Source organism: Aspergillus candidus (assembly GCF_002847045.1).
Source record: "Aspergillus candidus strain CBS 102.13 unplaced genomic scaffold BDW47scaffold_56, whole genome shotgun sequence".
In the NCBI taxonomy this organism is placed as follows: Eukaryota; Fungi; Ascomycota; class Eurotiomycetes; order Eurotiales; family Aspergillaceae; genus Aspergillus; species Aspergillus candidus.
Genome location: NW_020194061.1, coordinates 44,696 through 64,669, shown reverse-complemented (window position 1 = coordinate 64,669; position 19,974 = coordinate 44,696). Strand labels below are relative to the sequence as shown.

Sequence of the window (19,974 nt, the reverse complement as noted above, 5' to 3'; positions counted from 1 at the left end):
TAGATCAATAGGTGATGCACCGGCGATAGAACTGGGTGCGAGCGAAAGGGGTGTGGGGCTAGCGTCGTGCTAGAGAATGAGCCGGTCACTCATCACTTGGGTGGAATTTCATGACCTGAGGATTAAGCGAGACGCTAACTGGATTGAGCGGTTTGCTGGTGGGTCTGTCGTGACTCTATATGTAGCTGGTGAATTGGAGGACTACGGAGTACAGAGCAGACAGTGGTAGATTCTCCTGATCCTCATCGAAAAGGATTACATCAAGTATTTTAATATTCAATCAGGATCAACGGGTATCATATCACTTTAACCATTGATTTGCTCAATAGTCTATATAGGATTCGCTACTCCTGTCAGTCTATTTTATAATCAATAGAAAAGAATTTATATCTCTAGTAGGTATAGACATGCTTGCGAGGATTGTCTTGTGCTAGGTAGTGGAGAGTTCATTGGTATCTGTACGATGTTATACTCATCTCTCAGATCTGGAATACCAGTCCAGACACCTTGTACATTAGGCAGAGGGCACGTGTCCAACACTACCCTAATTCCCCGTGTCTCTTCTACAAAGAAAATTATCATCATTTGCCATGCTTCGTCCTGTTGCTGATACCCGATAATTCATGAATCCCTTGGATCGGGAAATGAAACAGATCTAGACAGATATGGTGGTCTCCGCCAACCCCTAATCTACAACTATACAGATTGAAGCATGATTGAATACACCCTGACCTTGCAATATTCTGAGATGACGATGCTCCTGAATGCGTACTGACTATTTGCCCCTTCAAATATCCCTTCTCACATATAGATTTGAGTGGTGGTGCTAAAGGAAGCATAAATACAATTTCAGCGCGGGTACTGTGTTTTCTTAACACCGTCCTACACAGGATACTTATACTGAGTCCCCTGCTAGCTTCTAGTAGTGATCAGCTCAGGGCATTCCACGTGCTCCGTCTACGTAGGGGGCAGAAGACAAGAGGCGCGAGCACTCTAATCCATATGCAGATGGATATAAATTGTGTACTACCTAAAGACGACAAAAGTAGATAGATGGCTCATTCTAGTGCTGTACAAATCATAACCCTGGTGTACATGCCCAACGCCCGCCCTGATATCATACATGTACACGCAAAAAAAGGTCACGCCCAATATTATACTTTTTTATCTCACCACAGGGTGTCTAATGCTGACTCCACTCGATCGTGTTCAGATCAATACCCTCCTGCACCAACTCCCACAGCGGACTCAGCTCACGCAGGAAATGCACACGCGCCTGCACTGCCTGCAGCACGTAGTCGATCTCCGCGTCCGTCGTGAACCGGCCAATTCCGAATCGGATACTGCTGTGGGCGCTCTCGTCGCTGCTGCCCAGGGCGCGCAGCACGTAGCTCGGTTCCAGCGACGCAGACGTGCACGCGCTGCCCGAAGAGAGTGCGATATCCCGAAGTGCCATCAGAAGCGACTCGCCTTCGATGTACGCGAACGATACGTTCACGCACCCAGGGTAGTGGGCATCCCGGTCACCGTTGAGAGCCGTGTGCTCCATCGACAGCAGGCCATCACGCAGCCGGGTGGACAGTCGCTCGATATACTTGGTATCGTACTAATCTCGGTTAGCTACCGCTATGCCACGTGAAAGCGTGAAAAACAGTCAACCAGGCCAACGACTCATTACCCCTGCTATGTACACCATTCGGTCCCGGGAACACGCATTGCGTGCAGCTACCCCCGGGGCCATCAGAGGTGATACGATTAAAGCTTCTAATCACCGCCGATGACCAAACCAAAAGCAAAAGAGAAAAGGAGGGGGGGAGGGAAGAAAGTAAGATGCTCACCTCCATTTCTTGGGACGCGAGACGGCAGGCCTCGCCAAATCCGACCACCAGATGAGGCGCCAGCGTGCCACTGCGCAGACCACGCTCCTGACCACCACCGGTGATCAGAGGGTCGAGACGGACACGCGGACGACGGCGCACGAAGCAAGCACCGATGCCCTTGGGCCCGTAGATCTTGTGACTCGAGATGGACATCAAATCCACGTTCAGCTTGTTCACGTCCAGTGGAATCTTGCCCACCGCCTGGGCGCCGTCCGTGTGGAAGAACACCCGCTTGGACCGGCACAGCTTGCCGATCTGCTCCATCGGCTGGATCACGCCGATCTCGTTGTTCACGGCCATGATACTGACCAACGCGGTCTCCGGACGCATGGCCGCCTCCAGATCCTCCATGCGGATCAGCCCGTTGCTCTGCACCGGCAGGTAGGTCACCTCAAATCCCTCGTCCTGCAGATGCCGGCAGCTGTCCAGCACACACTTGTGCTCCGTCTGCGTCGTAATGATATGGTTCTTCTTGCCCGAGCGACCGAAGAATCGCGCCACTCCCTTGATGCTCATGTTGTTGCTCTCGGTCGCGCCGCTCGTGAAGATGATCTCCTTGGGATCCGCGCCGATCAGCTTGGCGATGTTCTCGCGCGCCTGTTCCACCGCTTTCTCGGACTCCCATCCGTAGGCGTGCGTCCGCGAGTGCGGGTTACCGTAGATGCCCGTCATGTAGGGGAGCATGGCGTCGAGCACGCGCGGGTCGGTCGGGGTCGTTGATTGCATATCCAGGTAGATGGGGCGAGTGCCTTGGTCCATGACGGTCGCCTGCTTCAGGATGCCGGCGGAGGGGCTCATCGAGGCGTCCCCGGCGATGCCCGACCCAGGCAGCTCCACCTTCGACGCTTGCATACCGGTCTTGTTCATGAAGTCTTTCTGTTCTTGCTTGATGGCCTGGTCAACGGAGACCTGGGCGCTTCCGGCCTTGGTCTCGGAGACATAGCCGCGGACGGGTGCCCGAAAGCGCAGGGCACGAGCGCCCTGTGTGGACGACAGACGACGAGCGTAGACACGCGACGCCTGTCGCAAAGCTGGATTCATGGACGACATGATAGAACGATGCCACGAGATGGTTAAACGGGTGGCAATAGAGGTCCTTTGATGACGGAGAGATGGGAGGAAGTGTCAGGAGCGGGAAAATTGTTGGGTCCGGTTATATCATTTGTTAGTCAGCATTTTTGTTGGCTGACTCATCTGTTCATTGCCGAGGAATTAAATCCGATCGGATTTGGTTTATGTCCGAACTATGCAGGTTATTAATGTATCTTTATACAGTATAATTATGAGTTCAGATGACATCATCTGACAATGTCTAAACGGGCAGTTTATTGTCAATTCACCATAGTATGGTCTGTGTATTTCTTCAATGGTTCAGTCGAAGTAGTTTGTGTCTTGCATGCTCGGTAATCGGACAATTCAGTACTACCTTACCATCAATGTATAATTCTATAGACATACAGTTGTACGATCAGAATCCAGTGGAGAGCCGAAGCCGTCTTACGTCAGGCAGATCTTCATCGCCTTATCGATCGACTCTGGGCCTTTGTCCATCATGCTTGATAATGGCGCAGCCTGGTCAGGTAGGAATGTCCTTTATATCCGGAGTGATCCAATCTGAATGGGATTCTGGGTGCCTAATTCCACCCACGGAACTAACAGAAAGGCCAAGCCTGCGCCACATTGACTCCTTTTCGGTTACGACTACTTGTCGTAATACCTACCGAATACTGACTGATAGATAAAGGGGATTTCCCCGGGGCTGGGTATCTACTGTCCTCCTTGCCTGATCTACCTCGATCTCAGAGAATCCATCCACAGAAGACTAATTACTTTATTAGTGCATAACAATTGGTTGGCATAAATCAAAGATTAAGACCGACAAAGCAAGGGCAACCCATCTGATGTCATAGTTGAGCCACCCAGTCTAACCGTCACCGACTTAGACCACCTTAGTATTCCCGACTATCTACTCATCCAGCCAAATCAAGCCAAACCTTCCCCACTCTGCTTTGTTGCCGTCTTGAACTTTTTTCCCTCTCTTCTTTTCTTTCGTTTTCTCCTCCTTATTCTCCCCTACTTTATATTATCCTGGCCCAAAATGAGTTTCAAAGGTTTCTCGAAAGGGGTCGTTCGGGCCCCTCAAAATTTCAAGGCCCGCTTCAACATTGGCGAGCACACTAAAGATGCTGTTTATATGGATGCCGAGCGGCGTTTTCAGGAGCTAGAACGAGAGACGAAGAGACTCCACGATGAGTCCCAGAAGTATTTCGGCGCAATTAATGGTACCTTATCCAGTTTGCCGACATCCACCGGGTTGGAACAGGTCGGGCTAATATAACGTGAAATAGGCATGCTCAACCACCAGATCGAATTCTCCAAAGCCATGACCGAACTCTACAAACCCATTTCGGGACGCGCCTCCGACCCCGATTCGTACGTGGTGGAAGGAAATCCCGAGGGCATCCAGGCCTGCGAGGAGTACGAAGCCATTGTGGCCGAACTACAAGAGTCGCTAGCGCCCGAGCTGGAGCTGATCGACAGCCGCATCGTCAGCCCGGCCGACCAACTACTCGAAGTGATTAAGGTGATCCGGAAGGTAGCGGTCAAGCGGGACCACAAGAAGCTGGACTACGATCGCCACCGCGCCACGCTGAAGAAGCTGGAGGAGAAGAAGGACAAGTCGCTGAAGGACGAGAAAGCCCTGTACCGCGCCGAGAACGACGTCGAGCAGGCGACGCAGGAGTTCAACACCTACAACGACCTGCTGAAGGAGGAACTCCCCCGACTATTCCAGCTCGAAGCCGAGTTCATCCGCCCGCTGTTCCAATCCTTCTACTACATGCAGCTGAACATCTTCTACACGCTGCACGAGAAGATGCAGGGCATGAACATCAACTACTTCAACCTGACCCTAGACGTCCTCGAGGCCTACGAGGCGAAACGCGGCAACGTCCAGGAGCAGGCCGAGGCGCTCGTCATCGTCCACTTCAAGACCAAGGGCCTGGGCCGCCACAACACCAAGCTCGCCGGCAAGGGCAAGCTAGACGACAAGGGGGGCAGCTTCGCCGGGCGGCGGAGAGACTCCGACGGTGTCGACAACCCCCCGCCACCGTATACCGCCGCGACCGCCGCGTCTGTCACGAGCAGCCCGTCCGGCAGCTTCAGCGGCAAGAAGCCGGCCCCGCCGCCGCCGAAGCCCAAGCCGTCGCGTCTGGCACAGCACACCGAGACCGTCACCGCGCTGTATGACTACGAGGCGCAGGCGCATGGCGATTTGAGCTTTTCCGCTGGTGAGGTGATCCAGATCATCCATCGCACGGATAACACGAATGAGTGGTGGACAGGTAGGGTTGACGGACGGGAAGGACAGTTCCCAGGTATGCTCCATCTTCCTCCCTTTCTCTCTGTCCTTGTAGCTAACCCACCTAGCCAACTACGTCCAACTCAACTAGAGTGCTCTTATATCTTTCATCTGGGACGGAGTTGGATACGGCTGATGGTGCGGGCTAGCATTGGCTTGTTAGAGCGTTGCATGATTGGTGTATATATTGGTTATGAATTTGACGATGTTTTGTTTGCTAGCTGTACTGCTGTAATCTACCGACGAGCTGTTTTCGCCCGCCCTTACTCATGGAATCACGGATATATACCCATATGTCATGAGACTCGACACTCCTCAGCTAAGATCCCTCCACAAAATTCCCACCGGTATATTCCACCTCCACCTGATATATCAAAATAAATAAGAAAATATCCCCAGAAAATGGTCCCCCTAAAACCTATCCCGATCCAAATTTTACTCCAAATCAGATCAGATCAGATCCACCGATCGATCGCCGTGGACCGACGATGGTGCTAGTAGTACCACTATACAGCCTGCATGGATCAACAACGCTAGTACCCATTCCAGACGGATGGTATATATATCCCTGTGAGGATGAACGCCACCATGCTTGCTAATCTTGTTTGCTGTACTATGGTTGTGTTGTGCGCTACGTACTTTATGGGTTAATTTGTTGCTAGAGGTTGTAGGATATAGGTGGGTATGACTATGCGCTGGCTGTTTTGTTTGATGGGTTCTGTTTGCACAAGAGATATGGTTGGGGTTCTAGGGACGTTCCGTAAGAATTGATTGAATGCATTTATAGAGCTAATCTGGAAGAATGATGTGGAAGAAAGCGAGTGGATTGCTAAGTTGTATGGAAGAGAAGGAGCAGTGCTGGGCTGTCACCTGACTGAGAAGCTGTCATCTCCTGCAGATGCGATTCTTTTTTCTTCACTTGACAACTATACTCGCATCTCTCCTTCTTATCTTTTTATAAATTCACATCCTCAAAGGTCTTGTCGACCGCGTGGTTCGACCCTCCAGGCCACTGGGTTTGGAGTTTACTGAACAGCCCAGTCTATTTGTATAGGCTATCTTGGCTGAGGGTACCATAGAGGGCCACCTGATGTGGATAGGTACGGATTGCGACTGCAAAAATTCTATACAATAAAAGTCGCGAATTAGTCTTTATGAAAAAGTAATGTCTAACCATTAAACCTATATAGGCATCTGAAAAACAATCAGATGATTGTCGCGGCCTCAGTCGATGAACCGGGTCATGCGTCACTCCAACGTGCCCACATTGAAGGTTTTGCATAGACATGGATGTGACTGTAAAAAGGGACACATTGCTTGCGAATTACTATATCGATCATGTACTGGACATCCCACCCGTGGAACCAAATATCTGTCCCGAGTCGCTCCCTGGTAACTCCAGACGCCATGGCATCATGAGTCCATCGCGATTTTGCTATGGCAACCATGGTAAACTATATGGTCGATGGCAGTGTCTGGATGGTTAGGCAGATGGTGCTATATAAAATAGCACAGGCTACTAAATCAGCAACTAGTATGGACAACCCTCTATACAATGTATCTGGACGATCACGGCATCGATAGAAACTCCACAATCTCACGCCCCGTCACATACGGAGTGACCTCGTTCATCTCCATCTCGCTCTACAACGTCCTCGAGCTGAACTTCCTCCTCCTCGTCACCTTCAAACGCCACAACGGGCTCTACTTCTGGAGCTTCTTCGCGTCGACATGGGGCACAGCCATCTACGCCATCGGTTTCCTCCTCAGGGACTTTCACATCTCCAGCAAAATCACCTACCTTTACGTGACGCTCATCGCCATCGGCTGGGTCGCCATGGTAACCGGGCAGTCGCTGGTCCTGTTCTCGCGCCTGCACCTCATCGTGCGCAAGCCTCTCGTCCTCCGCTGCGTGCTGGCGATGATCATCGTCGACGCGATCATCCTGCAGATCCCGACCATCGTGCTCTTCTACGGTGCCAACTCCCACCAGTTTCCCCGCTTTGTGATCCCGTATGCGATCTTCGAGCGTGTCCAGGTGACGCTCTTCTTCGTCCAGGAGACCATCATTTCAGGCCTGTATATGTATGAGACCTGGAAGATGCTGTACTCGGAGGGTTCGCTCAACGGGGTCCACGGCGAGGTCGGCCGTCGTCTGCTGCAGCATTTAGTATACGTCAATGCCATCGTGGTGCTGCTTGGTATCGCAATAGTGGTGCTGGAGTTCACGGGGCGCTATGCCTCGCAGACGGCCGCTCGAGGGTTTATCTACAGCGTGAAGCTGAAAGTGGAGTTTGATATCTTGACGCGCTTGGTAGGGCTCGCGCGGAGGGCAAGCGATGCTGAAGCAGGGTGGGCTTATACGGCCGATTCGCCGGGCGGATTCTGGGATGGCCAGACGGGCGACGGGCAGGGGAAGGACGGTATTGCGCGCCGCAAGTCGGCATTTTCCTGTCCCTGGTTTGCTCTTGCAAAAAGGGCCCAGAGGGAAGTGAATGGGCCGCCTAGGAGCAGGACTGCGAGTAAGAGGGAGGAGAGGTCATAATACTATATAAAGTGGGTTCATGCCGAGTTATGATCCAAATGATGATTCGTGGTATATATACACGGATGTGTGTTATGGTCTATAAAGACATACTCTTTCTATATATTCATAGTGTGACACCTATCAGGTAAGACCCTCAGACTTCTCAATTTCATCCTTGCTCAAACACCACTTCTTCTGCAGATCCCGGTCAAGACTCATCGCGTACACATCCTTCGGCCACCACTCTCCCCAGCTAGTCAAAAAGATCTGCTCGGGATCCGACGGGACGTCAGCAGTGAACGCGCGGAGAAGATTCTGGGCACCTGCGAGCTGTTAGCCACACTCGAAGTCTCCACCCAAACTGAGAACCCACCCTCGGGAATGGTTTTGGCATCCGCCATATTCATCGTTAGCCCCATACTCGACGCAAGCTTGGTATCGGGGATGAGACCCGGCGAGACTGCCACGATCGTGCAGGAGGGCAGCTCCCGGCGCCAATAGTGCGCGCCTAGCAGTTGCACGAACTTGGACGCGCTGTATACTGCTCGGACACCGGCGTTGGAGTTCGCTTTCAAGTCCACGTCGAGGGTTGCTGCAGTATCCATCAAATTAGTACACTATCATATACGTGCCTCACAGCTAGACCAACAAAGACGGAAAGGAAGAAAAGATCATACCCGGATCCTGGTCCCTAACGCTCCGAATAGCGCCCGACGAAACGACAACAACCCGCGTCCTCGACGCCTCCAACGCATCACGAAGCAAATGCACCAAATAATGCTGAGCTATACAACACATTAGCACACAACCATCCACCCATCCCATCCCACTACATCAATGCATGGTACATACCCAAATGATTCACCACATACCCCTCACACCAAGCCGATCCATTCGGCCCCGCCCCACTCGCACCATCCAACACGCCCGCCCCGAGGAAGAGATAATCGAGCTTGTTCGAGCCTAGCTGTGCGAGCGCTTGCTCCGCGAAGGACTGCGCGCTGCGCAGGGAGGACAGCTCCAGTGGCAGGATGTGGATACTGTGCTTGGTGGTGTCGTACTTGAGGGAGTCGTATGCGGCCTGGGTGCGGGCTGTGTCGCGCGCGCCCATTATGAATGTGTAGGGCGTGGACTGCGAGAGGAGCTGTTTGACCAGCTCGAAGCCCTGGTTGGGTTAGCTTGTTGGCTTTGGTGTGTCTGGTGTGCAGTATGGATATGGGGGGTTTTGAAGAGTTGGGTGATGGGTGGAAGATGTGCAGCTTACCAGGCCGGATGAGGTGCCCGTTGCGATAACTGTTTTCGCCATATCGAAGAGAATGAATATAATGGAGATAATGAAAAGGATTGGACTAGGATAGGTAGTGACGATGTTTGTTGCGTGTTGGAGTAAATCAGCCATTATATCGTCTTCAAGTGCCCCTCGCTTACAAATTGGGGATGTTCACCAGTGACGTCATTACTTGTGGAGTAGTGTATACATCGCGAACATCCATCTACTATACAAGGATCGTTGCAACATAACATGTGTTAGAAAAGACTACCCACAGAGCGCAAAAGTGTCTGGACATCTTTTGTAGAGGAGTGGTATTCTTTGCAACATAATATGTGGTTCAAGAGGTACTGAGACTACTTATATTGAAATTAGATTGCCTCTTTTTCGCCTCTCTCATTTATATCTAAGTGCCTTGATCGTATAAACATGAAGGTACGAAAGAACTTATGCTAAATGTTTGTATGTTACAAGATCATAATAGTCTGACACCCACTCCTACCCTCCTCCCTCTCGGGCAGCTTTCAACTCAAGCAATTCGCATTTCTCCGCTATGGTCTTCCTTTCCAGCGGATGCTGCGTCACGCTGATCGATTGAAGGCCCTCGATGATCCGATCGCACAGTCCTATGGCATCATCATATCGTCCCTGCAGCCGATAGCACAACGAAAGTTGAATCATCGCGTTCAACCGATCGGGATGGTTTTCACCGCGGTAGGATGAAATGTTTCGCAGCTTGTCCATCACCCGGAGGAGTGTCGCTTCTGATTCTTCGAATCGCGATTGACGCGCGAGCACGGCGCCCAGCCAGGTTCTGCCCATCATAGTCCCGATATGGTCTTCGCCGAGGTTGCGGTCCGCGATGGCTAGACCGCTGCGGAGCAAGTCTTCGGCATCGTCGTATCGACGCAGCCCGATATTGATTCTTGCCATGCTTGCCATTGCGAACAGAGTGAACGGGTGCTCTTTGCCCATGTTCTCCTTGCGGGCGTCAAGCACTTCCTGCATCATCTGTGACGCAAGAGGCAGGTTGCTGCCGATTTGTAGGTTCAGCATGGCGATTTCTTCTTTCACTTCCAGCGTCTTGGAATGTACAGGGCCGAGGGTTTCTTTTAACCCCGCATATGAATCTTCGAGGAGCTGGAATGCATGGTCGTAGTTCTCGTAGAATTTGCCCAGCGTCCGGCCGAGATACCCCATTGCGGTGAGCGTGTCCTCGTGCATTCGACCCCGTGATTTAGATTTGAGCAGTCCGTCGACAGCCTTTTGCTGGAGTACTTTCGCGTCGCTGAATCGTCCCTGCATCCATCGGGATTGACCAAGGACGTCCATCGTTGTCAGGGTGTCGACGTGGTCCGGTCCCAACGAGGTTATGCACGCGTTCAAGACAGCTTCTTGCAGGTCCGCTGCCTCGTCCCCGCGACTCTGAGACCGATACGTGCTCGCCAAGGCAAGCGTGATCCGCCGGGTGGAAGCATGGTTCGATCCGAGGAAAGCTTCCAGAGAATCCTTAACCCCCGTCTGAAGCTCCTCGGCATCTTCCAGGCGCCAGTTCTGGAGGTACACCATGCTGAACTTGGCATCGCGCAATACCTGCGCTCTGTCGAACGTGAATCTCACCCAGAGCCAGTCGAAGAGCCCGGGCTTCCGGCTCTCCAAGGCGTTGCGCTTCGCTGCATCCTGTAGTTTGCGCACGTGGTCGACGTGTGGGAGAACTCGGATCCGAAAGAGCTCCTGGTCTTCGGTGTTGCCGAGAGGAGGGAGGAGAAGCGACTGGGCGAGAGTAGTAGCTGCAGCATGCGACCAAACAGCTTGTTCTGCTGAGCTCATGGCAGGCCGTTTACTCGCCCATTCGTGTATGAGGGGGTGCATCGAATAGCTGTCGTCTGATTCATCATGCGTGATCAGAGACATTTGCGTGAGCTCCCTTAGTGCATATCGTATCCGTGGAATGTCAAGAGTCTCGGACTCTCGCCCCTGTCGTATGAAGTCAGGCAAAATCGGACGATCACGTCCCTGTGTGAGATAAACCAACAGGAGCAATCGTAGATTGTTGTATGTTTCGTACCAAGATACTGGCTGATTCTGTTCGTCCTTTGCCGCCGTTTCCTGCTGGACTCTTTCCTTCTTGCAATTCTCGATTGCTTTTGTCAAGATATCAAATCGGATCTTCTTGTAGTAGAAGCAAGAGAACAGCTTGAGCAATTGGATGGCATCCTTGGAGGCCTGTGTGCCTTTGTCTTCCATGCCCTTGTAGCAGACTTCATATGTAGCGTGTACGCTCAAATACTTCTCCGCATGGTCCGCATCGACAGATTGTCTCCGCACACGACGAAGGTGCTCCCATTCTGCATCGTGAAAGGCAAGGTAGTTCCTCAGCGTACACAAGCCATTTCGAATGGCACTGCCGGCCTGAATCAGAGACAAGGCAAGGTAGCCCAGCTGCCGGGTGATTGTCTCCGCCCATGACAAGGAATCCGTGTCCCATGGCTCCGCCAATTTGGTCGCCCGAAGTAAAAGGGAGTTGGCGTCGTCGCTGCTCAGATCTTCGAACCTGAAAAACCCAGGCCCAATGTTCCCGTGCTCCTTATGAGACGGGTTTCGGGTGGTTATAATGACATGACCTCTATCCCCTCGGGGGAAGTACTGGTCGAGCGAGATTGATGGGTCGTCGGCGTTGTCCATTATCAAGAGCCAGCGACCCTCTTGGTTGGAGAGCCAATGCATTGCAGCCATGTGGTTCGCCTCCACTTTTCCAAACTTGCCAATTTGTGCATAGGTTTGCTTGATGCGTTCATGCGAGGTGGCGTCAATCCAGAAGACACCCCAATAGCTTTGGCAGGACAGTAATTAGCGATCAATAACAACGCTTTTAGAAGGGGAGGCGAAGATGTTCAACGAAGATGTTCAAGTACCTCTCTCGGTTTTGTTCTGCGAATTTGCAACAAAACTGTGTCTTTCCCGCACCGCCCAAGCCGTAGACAACAAAGCGTTGCTGCCGCGGGCCTTCCTCGTCGGCCGTGGAGGCCACAAGTATATCCTGCAATTTCTTCAAGTACCGGGCTCGACCGGTGTAATAGCTGCTGACCGGCTGAGGGATATCGAAAAACTCATTCGGAGTGCGGGTCGAGACAGCCGTGACAACCGCTCGTATAGACCGTTGTAATCGCTTTATCCTCGACAACCTTGTGTCATCCTTCTGCTCATGGTCCGGGTCATCGCTTTTGGGTAACGCGAGGCGACTCTCAAGTGTGATGATTACTGCCTTGAGTGAACGGACGTCCTCGTGTATGTGATTCAGCGTTCCTTGGGAAGCGTTCTGGTTGTGCCTTCCCAATTTCAGCACTATTATAGCAGGGTAGCAGATTGAAAACTCACAGATTAATCCCATCTAGCAGCAGTGTCAGATTGTGTTTTTCAGCGGACAGCTCCATACGCAGCCTTGCGAGGTCTGCATTCTTGTCCCGCCTACGGAACTCCTTCCTAAGCCCATCGAGCTTTCCAGTGACCGTCGAGCCGGATTTCCCGTAAACCTCCTTGGTTAGTTTCTCGAGTCTCGTTGCGAGGTCATAACAAGCCTCGATGCTTGCGCGAAACTTATTTGAGAGATCTTCGAGGTTGGTGGCTTTCAGAAGGGATAACTTGTCGGGGCTTCCTATGTAGCCATCAAAGGTTGTTTTGACTGTTTCTAGGACGGCTTTCAGGGTTTCGACCTCTGTGATCAAAACCTTGATCTCCTGTTGAACGGACGCAACCGCGTTTGGAATATCTTTTAGAAACAGGACGACACGCAGGCAAATATCCGCGATCCCAGTCGCCCCCGCAATGATGGAAAGCGGATCCATCTTTCAGACGCGGGGGGTCATAAGATACTCGCTAGATAGCGTGTACAAAGGTGTAAATGAGAGGAAATTAGAGGTTTGTTTTACGTGGATAGATGAGAAAACAATATAATTTGGCATTCGGATTTACCGGAAAGTCTACCAGACACGTGTGGGGGGGTGGATGGATGGATGGCATCGCAATCCTATATACAGGGTTTAGCGCGAGGCTTTCGCTTACCTGCGAACTATCGTGCTTTCGGACGAACCTGCTGAGATACCCCTCTTTGGTGAACAAAATGGTGTAGTGCGGAAGCTGCAATGCTGATTCTTCAAGCAACATGGTGAGGTTTTCTACAGTGGGCCAACAAGGATAGCCCTAACGTTGGCCTACATGGGTACCCTTCTGCTCCAAAGCTTGACACTTCAGTAAAGAACAGACCTTCTCACCTCATCTGAAGCAAACGGGTTGTCAACTTTATCCGGGCTATTTGCTGACAGCAGCTGCCAAGGCCTTACGTGTGATTGCTGCAGCCACCTCGACGTATCACTCCTTCCAACCCCTGCACCTTAAGCCCGAATTTGGGAACTAGCGTTGTAGAATGAGGCATACCATTTGCTTCCAAACATAGAGAGTATATATGATGGCCCACCACTCTGTCACACGAACCTGGGTTCATTCTAGTCTGAGTCTAATTTCCAGATACTAAATCTTATGTTGTTTAAGCATCATGATATTCTCGATTCCTCTGCTTCTCAACCTCGTTGCTGGCTCGCTAGCGCTGTCCCTGATATACAAATTTATAAAGGGTCAGAATGAGCGGCGAGTATGTTTTGTTTCTATTTTTATATCTATTTACTATTTTTTTTGAGCTCTACTTGGGTCCCAAACTCAGAAGGCTTTCGTTCTGACTGATCATAGATTGACGAACAATTCGCAGCAGCGCACGGATGCCAACCACTCAAGCCGTGGACTTCAAAATGGCCTCTAGGGCTGGATCTACTCTTCAAAGCTTTCGAGTACGATCGCAGACAGCAGATCCTCCGATTCTTTCTGGACGTAATATCTCAGTCGGGGAATACCTTTGAGCAGAAGCTCCTGTTTTCTCGAGGTATCGATACGATCGAGCCGCGAAATATCGAGGCTATTCTTTCGTCGCAGTTTTCCGGTATGATCAACTTTCGAACCAGTGTGTGTCTTTTTTTCTTTTCCTCTGCTGACGAGAGCTGAAGATTTCGATCTCGGGCTACGACCGGTGCATTTTGACCCGTTGATGGGTAGCGGGATCTTTACTCAGGATGGGGAACAGTGGCAGCGCTCACGCGAGCTTCTCCGGCCGCAATTCATGAATAACAGGATGGAAAACTTCGAACAGGTGAGATCCGCCGTGGATGCCCTGATCGACTGCGTCCCTGAAGATGGAGTCGTGGACCTGCAGCCGCTCTTCTTCCGCCTCACCTTTGAGACCACCCTATTCCTGCTCTTTGGACAACATCTGCCGAGTTTGAAGGCCGATGGAATCACAGGTCTTGAATCTGAGTTCGCGGAGGCTTTTAACCGAGGACAGAACTACCTTGCTCAGCGAGGACGCCTGGGCGATCTCCACTGGCTTATAGACGGAAAGGACTTTCGGAAAGTCTGTAAGATATGCCATGATTTCGTGGATGGTGCGGTCAAGAAGGCTTTGGATCGCTATGTCCCGTCCAAGTCGGCGGACTCGGATGAATCTTACACGTTTGTCGATGCCATCATTGAGAAAACCAGGAGCCCAAAGGTTTTGAGAGACCAATGTCTGAATATCCTTTTGGCTGGGAGAGACACGACAGCTTGCTGCCTCACATGGACACTGTAAGTCATAGCATTGTGCACTCCCGTTTGGCTCAGATACTGATAGAATCCACTGAAGACGCCTGCTCGTCCAACATCCTGAAGTTCTTTCCAAGCTACGGCGCGAGGTTGAAGAGACGGTCGGCGTTGGTCCGGGAGCATCAGATCCCCAAATCCGTCAAATCAAGGCGATGCCATATCTATCGATCGTGATCAAAGAAGGTAGTTAATGTCCCTTCTTATACCATTTTTCTCAATATACTAACTCTGATCCCATAGTCCTCCGATTATACCCTTCCGTCCCCGTGAACTCGCGCGCAGCCACGAAGACAACAACCCTTCCCACAGGAGGAGGCCCCGACGGAACAGCCCCCATCCTCGTCCGCAAAGGCGAAGGAGTCGGATACTGCGTCTACGCCATGCACCGTCGCAAAGACCTCTTCGGCTCCGACGCCGACTGTTTCCGCCCTGAGCGCTGGGAGAATGACGCGTTGAAAGATGTCGGATGGGGCTATGTGCCTTTCAACCGGGGTCCGCGCGTGTGTCTGGGTCAGAATTTTGCGGAGCTGGAGGCGGCTTATACTGTTGTTCGGTTGTTGCAGATGTTTGAGACTATTGAAATGACGGAGGATAAGCCGTTTAATATCCCGGTTGGCGAAGAGAGGCAGGTTCTCACTTTGGTTGTGTCTAGTGGGGATGGTTGTTGGGTGAGGATGAAGAGGTATGAGGTGTGAACGGGGTAGCCGTTTTTCCTTTTGCTTTAGTACTACTATGATCACTACTAGATATATATATATATATATCCTTGAAATAGAACTGACAAACTGATATGCCATCAAATCATACTGCATCGCCTTGTCGCGCTCAGTTAATCGTACCCACGCGCAGCTATAAGCCCTAGGAGGAGTAGCCTGCTGATAATAAGATGCTAGAATCATCCTACAGCTAGAGAAAATACTGACTAAAGCTCTATCAGACAGATTACAGCTGAGTCAACCATAGCATACACCTGTACTGCATTATAATGATCGATGGACAAGATAGAATAGTTGAGACGACTGTATAGATCAATCGATATCAACCACGTGACCACCAACGCGGGACTTTTCCACGCCGATCTTCAATCTTCACATCCCACTCGACCCCACCGTCACTCTTTCAAACCTCAACTTTTCAATCTCCATGATATAAACAGCACAATCTACACAATCTCAACAACACAGACAGCACAATCCACCACAATGTCCACACCAACAACAACAAAATATACCCCCCCGCCCCTCCCCACCCCCTTCAACAACACCAACCCCCCACCAACCCTCCTCACCCAAGGCGCCGAAGCCCGCCTCTACAAAACCACCCACCTAACACCCTCCACCCCCGCCGCGCTCAAAGTCCGCCCCTCCAAACCCTACCGCCACCCCATCCTCGACCGCCGCCTCACCCGCCAGCGCATCCTGCAGGAAGCTCGCTGCCTCGCGAAGCTCGTCCGCGAAGGCGTGCCTGTCCCCGCTTTGCTCGCGCTTGACTGGGAGGGCCAGGGCGCGGGGAATGCTCATGGGGGGGAGAGTGGTATTGGGAGCGCTTGGTTGTTGATGGAGTGGGTTGATGGGTTGGTTGTTAGGGTTGTGCTTGAGAGGTGGGAGAAACTGGTTCGTGGGGCTGGGGGGATAGTGGCGAGTGGGGAGGAGGAGCGTGTGCGCGATCTTATGAGGAGGATTGGGGTTTCCGTGGGGGCGCTGCATCGCGCGGGCGTGGTGCATGGGGATCTCACGACGAGTAATTTGATGTTGAGGCCGGAGGGGCCGCCGAAGGGGGAGGAGGAGGAGGAGGAGGACGGACAGGTTGATATGGATGGACAGGTCGTGTTGATTGATTTTGGCCTCGCGGCGCAGAGTGCACAGGATGAGGACCGCGCGGTCGATCTGTATGTGCTTGAGCGCGCGTTTGGGAGCACGCATCCCCACACGGAACAGTTCTTCGAGGAGGTACTAAAGGGCTATCGGGAGAGTTTCAAGGGGGCTGCTACTGCCTTGAAGCGGTTGGAGGATGTGCGCCTGAGAGGGCGGAAGCGGAGCATGATTGGTTAGGAGTGGTATATACCGGGATTGTTATAATTATGGAAGATGATGTGGACATGATCGTCATTGAGCAACGCCGCGCTGTGAATGCATTCTGGATATAGACAAACAAGAAGAAAAACAACCAAAGATAGAAGTGGGAAGGCTACTCCCGCGGCTTCACGCAGCTGCCCATGTCCGCCAACGCAAAATACCCCTTGTTCTCAACTACCCCCCGGTCCTTGACGACCGCAGTATACTTGACCACCCACTGCGGCTCAACGTCCCCCTCGATCCCATCCTTAGCATCCGACGTCGAAGCCAGGATACCCGCCCCAGCAGGACCCAGCAGCTCGCGCGTAGTCCCAACCGGCAAGATATCATTACAGTCATTATGAGTCAGCAGCTGGATCTTCTCCTGGCGCGCATACAGAATCAACGACTTGGGCACAACGCAGCAGTCCTTGAGATTGATCTGGTCGACAGAGGGCTTGACGCGCGTGTGCGGCAGGAACCGAGCAAGCCGGTCGCTCCCAAACTCCGCGACGCCCAGCTGCGCGATCATGCCCTTCTCCTGCAGCGCCTCCAGCGCCCGCCACGTCTGGATCATGCTGTCGAAGTCGTCGGGCTCCTCGCTGCCGTTGTCCGACGACCGCGTGTCCTCCTCCTCGTCGCTGTCGTCCTCCGCGTCGAATAGGATCCCCGGGAACGAGACGATCAGCAGGTCGATCGAGTCTACCCGTAGCTCTTTCAGGACGAGGTCGATGGCCTCCCGCGTGTGCGCGCACCGCCGCGACGCAGGGATCCCAGGCAGGTAGAACAGCTTCACGGTGATGTCGTACTCCGCGCGTTCCTCGGCGAGACCCGGGGAGGAGGGGTCCAGCGCGGGGATGTAGAGGGCGTCGGGGCCTTGGTGTGTCCAGGTGGCCGCGGGGCGTCGGTCGGTGGGGTCGGCGGTCGGCTGTTGGGAAGCTTGGAAGTTGGAGCGCAGGGAATTGATCAGTTCGACGTTGGATTTGGCGGTTGTGACGGGGCGGATGACGGACGGGCCGCCTACCGTCATGATATTTCTATTGCTGTTAGTCTATGGCCTCTTGGGGTGGGGGTCGGTGAGGGGCAGGCTTACGATGTGGACAGGATCAACTTCATGGCGCTCAGGGGCCTTGGTAGGGGAGGGTGACGGAGTGACCGGGGGAAGGTGTTTTAAATGATTAAAGAGGAGAAGAAAAGTATCCAAGACGAAGAGGTGTACGGTTGAAGAGAAAGATTGCGGGAAGAATAGCGGGAATAGCGGGGTGAAGCGGCGATGATTTGGTTGCATTCGGTGGATTGCTAAGCAGCGCCTGACCGTCAACTGGTGAATTCTTGTCGTGGCTTTATACTAGGATAGCACTGTCGAACAACTCATTATACTGATGATTTGTGATAGGATTCTGAATGGCTCAAGCTTCGCTTTGGAAGGAGCATATGTATCTGTCTACTACACACTGATTGTTGAACGTAGAACACATACTGAAGAGTGAAGACTGCACGCCCTATATCAAGATATCGATTACTATGGGAGACATACAGAATGACAATTATGCTCATTTATTCTTTCCAATTTGGACAAAGGATCACAATTATTGAGGCCAATCCTAGCCAGATCACATTCGATCCCACTTTATACAGGGCATGGAATGGTGAACAGACATATGCACGCACTCGGCAGCATCTACATGATATACACTTGCAGAACCTCCATAAACTTAGTAGCCAATATCACATATGGAATTCGCAAGCCTTCAGGCTAAACCCACTGCATGTCAGACCACGCTGGTCTTATCATATACTACTGCACGCTGGTTACATTCAATCATCATCCACCGTCGGATCCCAATCAGTCGGTTCATAAATCCCCGTCTGCAACGCCTTCATATCCCCCTCGTCCAGCTCGAAATCAAACACCTCGGCGTTTTCCCTGATCCGGCTAGGCGTTATGGATTTGGGTAGGGGGACGAATCCCTGCTATCTTATCAGCTCTCCCACTTTATCCATAGAGACAAAAAAAAAAAAAGGAAGGAAGAAGGAAGAAGACTCACCCTCTGCAACCCCCACCGAACCATCACCTGCGCCCCAGACTTCCCATACTTCCCCCCAATCTTCTTCAAAACAGGCTCATCCATGCGCTCCCCGTGAGCAAGCGGCGAGTAAGCCTGCACGGCGATCTTCCTCTTCTGTAACCACTCTGCGATCTCGGGTCGATCGCACCACGGATGCAGCTCGTACTGTCCGACATCTATCTTGCTTCCTCCTCCTTTCGAAATGTGCCCCTCCAGCTCCTCCAAATGGTGGATCCCATAGTTCGACACTCCAATTGACCGGACCTTTCCAGAAGCTTGGGCTTCGACGAGTGCACGCCACGATCCCAGACGCGCCTCTTTTCCGCCGTAGGGCGCGTGGATTAGGATCCTTGATTGTGCATAAATTAGCCACTGGGCTGTTGCTTGGTTGAGTGAGGGATAAGGAACAAGGGTCAATACAGATCGAAATACTCCTGCTCCGCCTCCTTCAAACTCGTGTCAATCGCCCGCCGCGTGCGCTCATACCCCATCGAGTTTGGGGGTATCTTCGTCGTGAAGAAGATATCCGCGCGGGGGACCCCCGAGGCGTTGATTGCGCGACCGCAGGGTTTCTCGTTGCGGTACATTATTGCAGAGTCGATCTGTGCCAGCGTTGTGGTTAGCTAGATGTCCGAGTTGGGTTGGATTGGGTTGGGTACGGGGGGTGTACTTGGCGGTAGCCGACATGGAGAGCTTCGCGGACGGCTTTCTCGGTTTGGGATGAGGGACTGTGGGTTGTTAGGTTGTACTGACTATACTAGCAGGCACTGGTTCTTGGGTTAAGTGTAGGTTGTGGCGTACATCATGTAAACCTGTGTAGGTTAGTTAACACTGAGTATATTGTGTCTATGGTGAAGTTTCGTGGCTTACCCCGTATCCAAGAACAGGCAACTCATGGCCTGAGTTCAAACGGTGGGTAGATTGGAGTCCTTTCAGTGCTGTCATTTTGGCGGTTTGCTTTGTTGTAGGTTACTACGAGTCCAGACTGTAGGTAGAGAAGAGGATAAGAAGGATGATGCGGGGCGTGGATGATATCATCGTGGGTCCACGTAGATCCATGCATGCATGCATGCCATATCCCACGTGAACCTGTCTCGAAAGAGCCTCTCTAGTCTCTACGGGGTA

The 19,974-nt window shown here is 52.1% G+C and overlaps 9 protein-coding genes across 9 annotated transcripts; 4 read left to right on the top strand and 5 right to left on the bottom strand.

Annotated features, from left to right (window-relative positions):
* Positions 1-985: 985 nt before the first annotated feature.
* BDW47DRAFT_111468 (IscS subfamily cysteine desulfurase) lies at positions 986-3,009 on the bottom strand. The gene is made up of 2 exons (XM_024813962.1): positions 1,839-3,009; positions 986-1,606 (listed from the first exon to the last, which is right to left on the bottom strand). The coding sequence occupies exons 1-2, from the start codon at positions 2,928-2,930 to the stop codon at positions 1,184-1,186; spliced, it is 1,515 nt and encodes a 504-aa protein (XP_024668814.1). The 5' UTR covers positions 2,931-3,009; the 3' UTR covers positions 986-1,183.
* Positions 3,010-3,415: 406 nt separating this feature from the next.
* Positions 3,416-5,473, top strand: BDW47DRAFT_111467 (amphiphysin). Its single transcript, XM_024813961.1, has 4 exons — positions 3,416-3,643; positions 3,719-4,162; positions 4,229-5,257; positions 5,310-5,473. Exons 2-4 carry the CDS (start codon positions 3,979-3,981, stop codon positions 5,330-5,332), a joined length of 1,236 nt encoding a protein of 411 aa, XP_024668813.1. The 5' UTR covers positions 3,416-3,643; positions 3,719-3,978; the 3' UTR covers positions 5,333-5,473.
* A 954-nt stretch (positions 5,474-6,427) lies between these two features.
* BDW47DRAFT_134008 (uncharacterized protein) lies at positions 6,428-7,786 on the top strand (the record flags this gene model as incomplete). The annotated part of the gene is made up of 1 exon (XM_024817991.1): positions 6,428-7,786. The coding sequence occupies exon 1, from the start codon at positions 6,797-6,799 to the stop codon at positions 7,784-7,786; it is 990 nt and encodes a 329-aa protein (XP_024668812.1). The 5' UTR covers positions 6,428-6,796.
* On the bottom strand, positions 7,741-9,123 carry BDW47DRAFT_111463 (short-chain dehydrogenases/reductase). Its single transcript, XM_024813960.1, has 5 exons — positions 9,033-9,123; positions 8,621-8,933; positions 8,446-8,553; positions 8,142-8,360; positions 7,741-8,091 (listed from the first exon to the last, which is right to left on the bottom strand). The coding sequence occupies exons 1-5, from the start codon at positions 9,072-9,074 to the stop codon at positions 7,910-7,912; spliced, it is 864 nt and encodes a 287-aa protein (XP_024668811.1). The 5' UTR covers positions 9,075-9,123; the 3' UTR covers positions 7,741-7,909.
* A 355-nt stretch (positions 9,124-9,478) lies between these two features.
* Positions 9,479-12,978, bottom strand: BDW47DRAFT_111462 (uncharacterized protein). The gene is made up of 3 exons (XM_024813959.1): positions 12,417-12,978; positions 11,954-12,367; positions 9,479-11,871 (listed from the first exon to the last, which is right to left on the bottom strand). The coding sequence occupies exons 1-3, from the start codon at positions 12,881-12,883 to the stop codon at positions 9,537-9,539; spliced, it is 3,216 nt and encodes a 1,071-aa protein (XP_024668810.1). The 5' UTR covers positions 12,884-12,978; the 3' UTR covers positions 9,479-9,536.
* Positions 12,979-13,533: 555 nt separating this feature from the next.
* On the top strand, positions 13,534-15,515 carry BDW47DRAFT_111460 (cytochrome P450). Its single transcript, XM_024813958.1, has 5 exons — positions 13,534-13,686; positions 13,782-14,028; positions 14,093-14,708; positions 14,767-14,909; positions 14,967-15,515. The coding sequence occupies exons 1-5, from the start codon at positions 13,591-13,593 to the stop codon at positions 15,419-15,421; spliced, it is 1,557 nt and encodes a 518-aa protein (XP_024668809.1). The 5' UTR covers positions 13,534-13,590; the 3' UTR covers positions 15,422-15,515.
* A 398-nt stretch (positions 15,516-15,913) lies between these two features.
* Positions 15,914-16,845, top strand: bud32 (serine/threonine protein kinase BUD32). Its single transcript, XM_024819670.1, has one exon. The coding sequence runs from the start codon at positions 15,929-15,931 to the stop codon at positions 16,775-16,777; it is 849 nt and encodes a 282-aa protein (XP_024668808.1). The 5' UTR covers positions 15,914-15,928; the 3' UTR covers positions 16,778-16,845.
* Positions 16,846-16,913: 68 nt separating this feature from the next.
* BDW47DRAFT_128708 (putative gamma-cysteine synthetase regulatory subunit) lies at positions 16,914-17,896 on the bottom strand (the record flags this gene model as incomplete). Its single annotated transcript, XM_024816894.1, has 2 exons — positions 16,914-17,817; positions 17,874-17,896. 2 exons carry the CDS (start codon positions 17,894-17,896, stop codon positions 16,914-16,916), a joined length of 927 nt encoding a protein of 308 aa, XP_024668807.1.
* Positions 17,897-18,436: 540 nt separating this feature from the next.
* BDW47DRAFT_111454 (aldo/keto reductase family protein) lies at positions 18,437-19,828 on the bottom strand. Its single transcript, XM_024813957.1, has 6 exons — positions 19,720-19,828; positions 19,651-19,661; positions 19,520-19,577; positions 19,270-19,451; positions 18,829-19,198; positions 18,437-18,751 (listed from the first exon to the last, which is right to left on the bottom strand). The coding sequence occupies exons 1-6, from the start codon at positions 19,792-19,794 to the stop codon at positions 18,599-18,601; spliced, it is 849 nt and encodes a 282-aa protein (XP_024668806.1). The 5' UTR covers positions 19,795-19,828; the 3' UTR covers positions 18,437-18,598.
* Between the last annotated feature and the right edge of the window lie 146 nt (positions 19,829-19,974).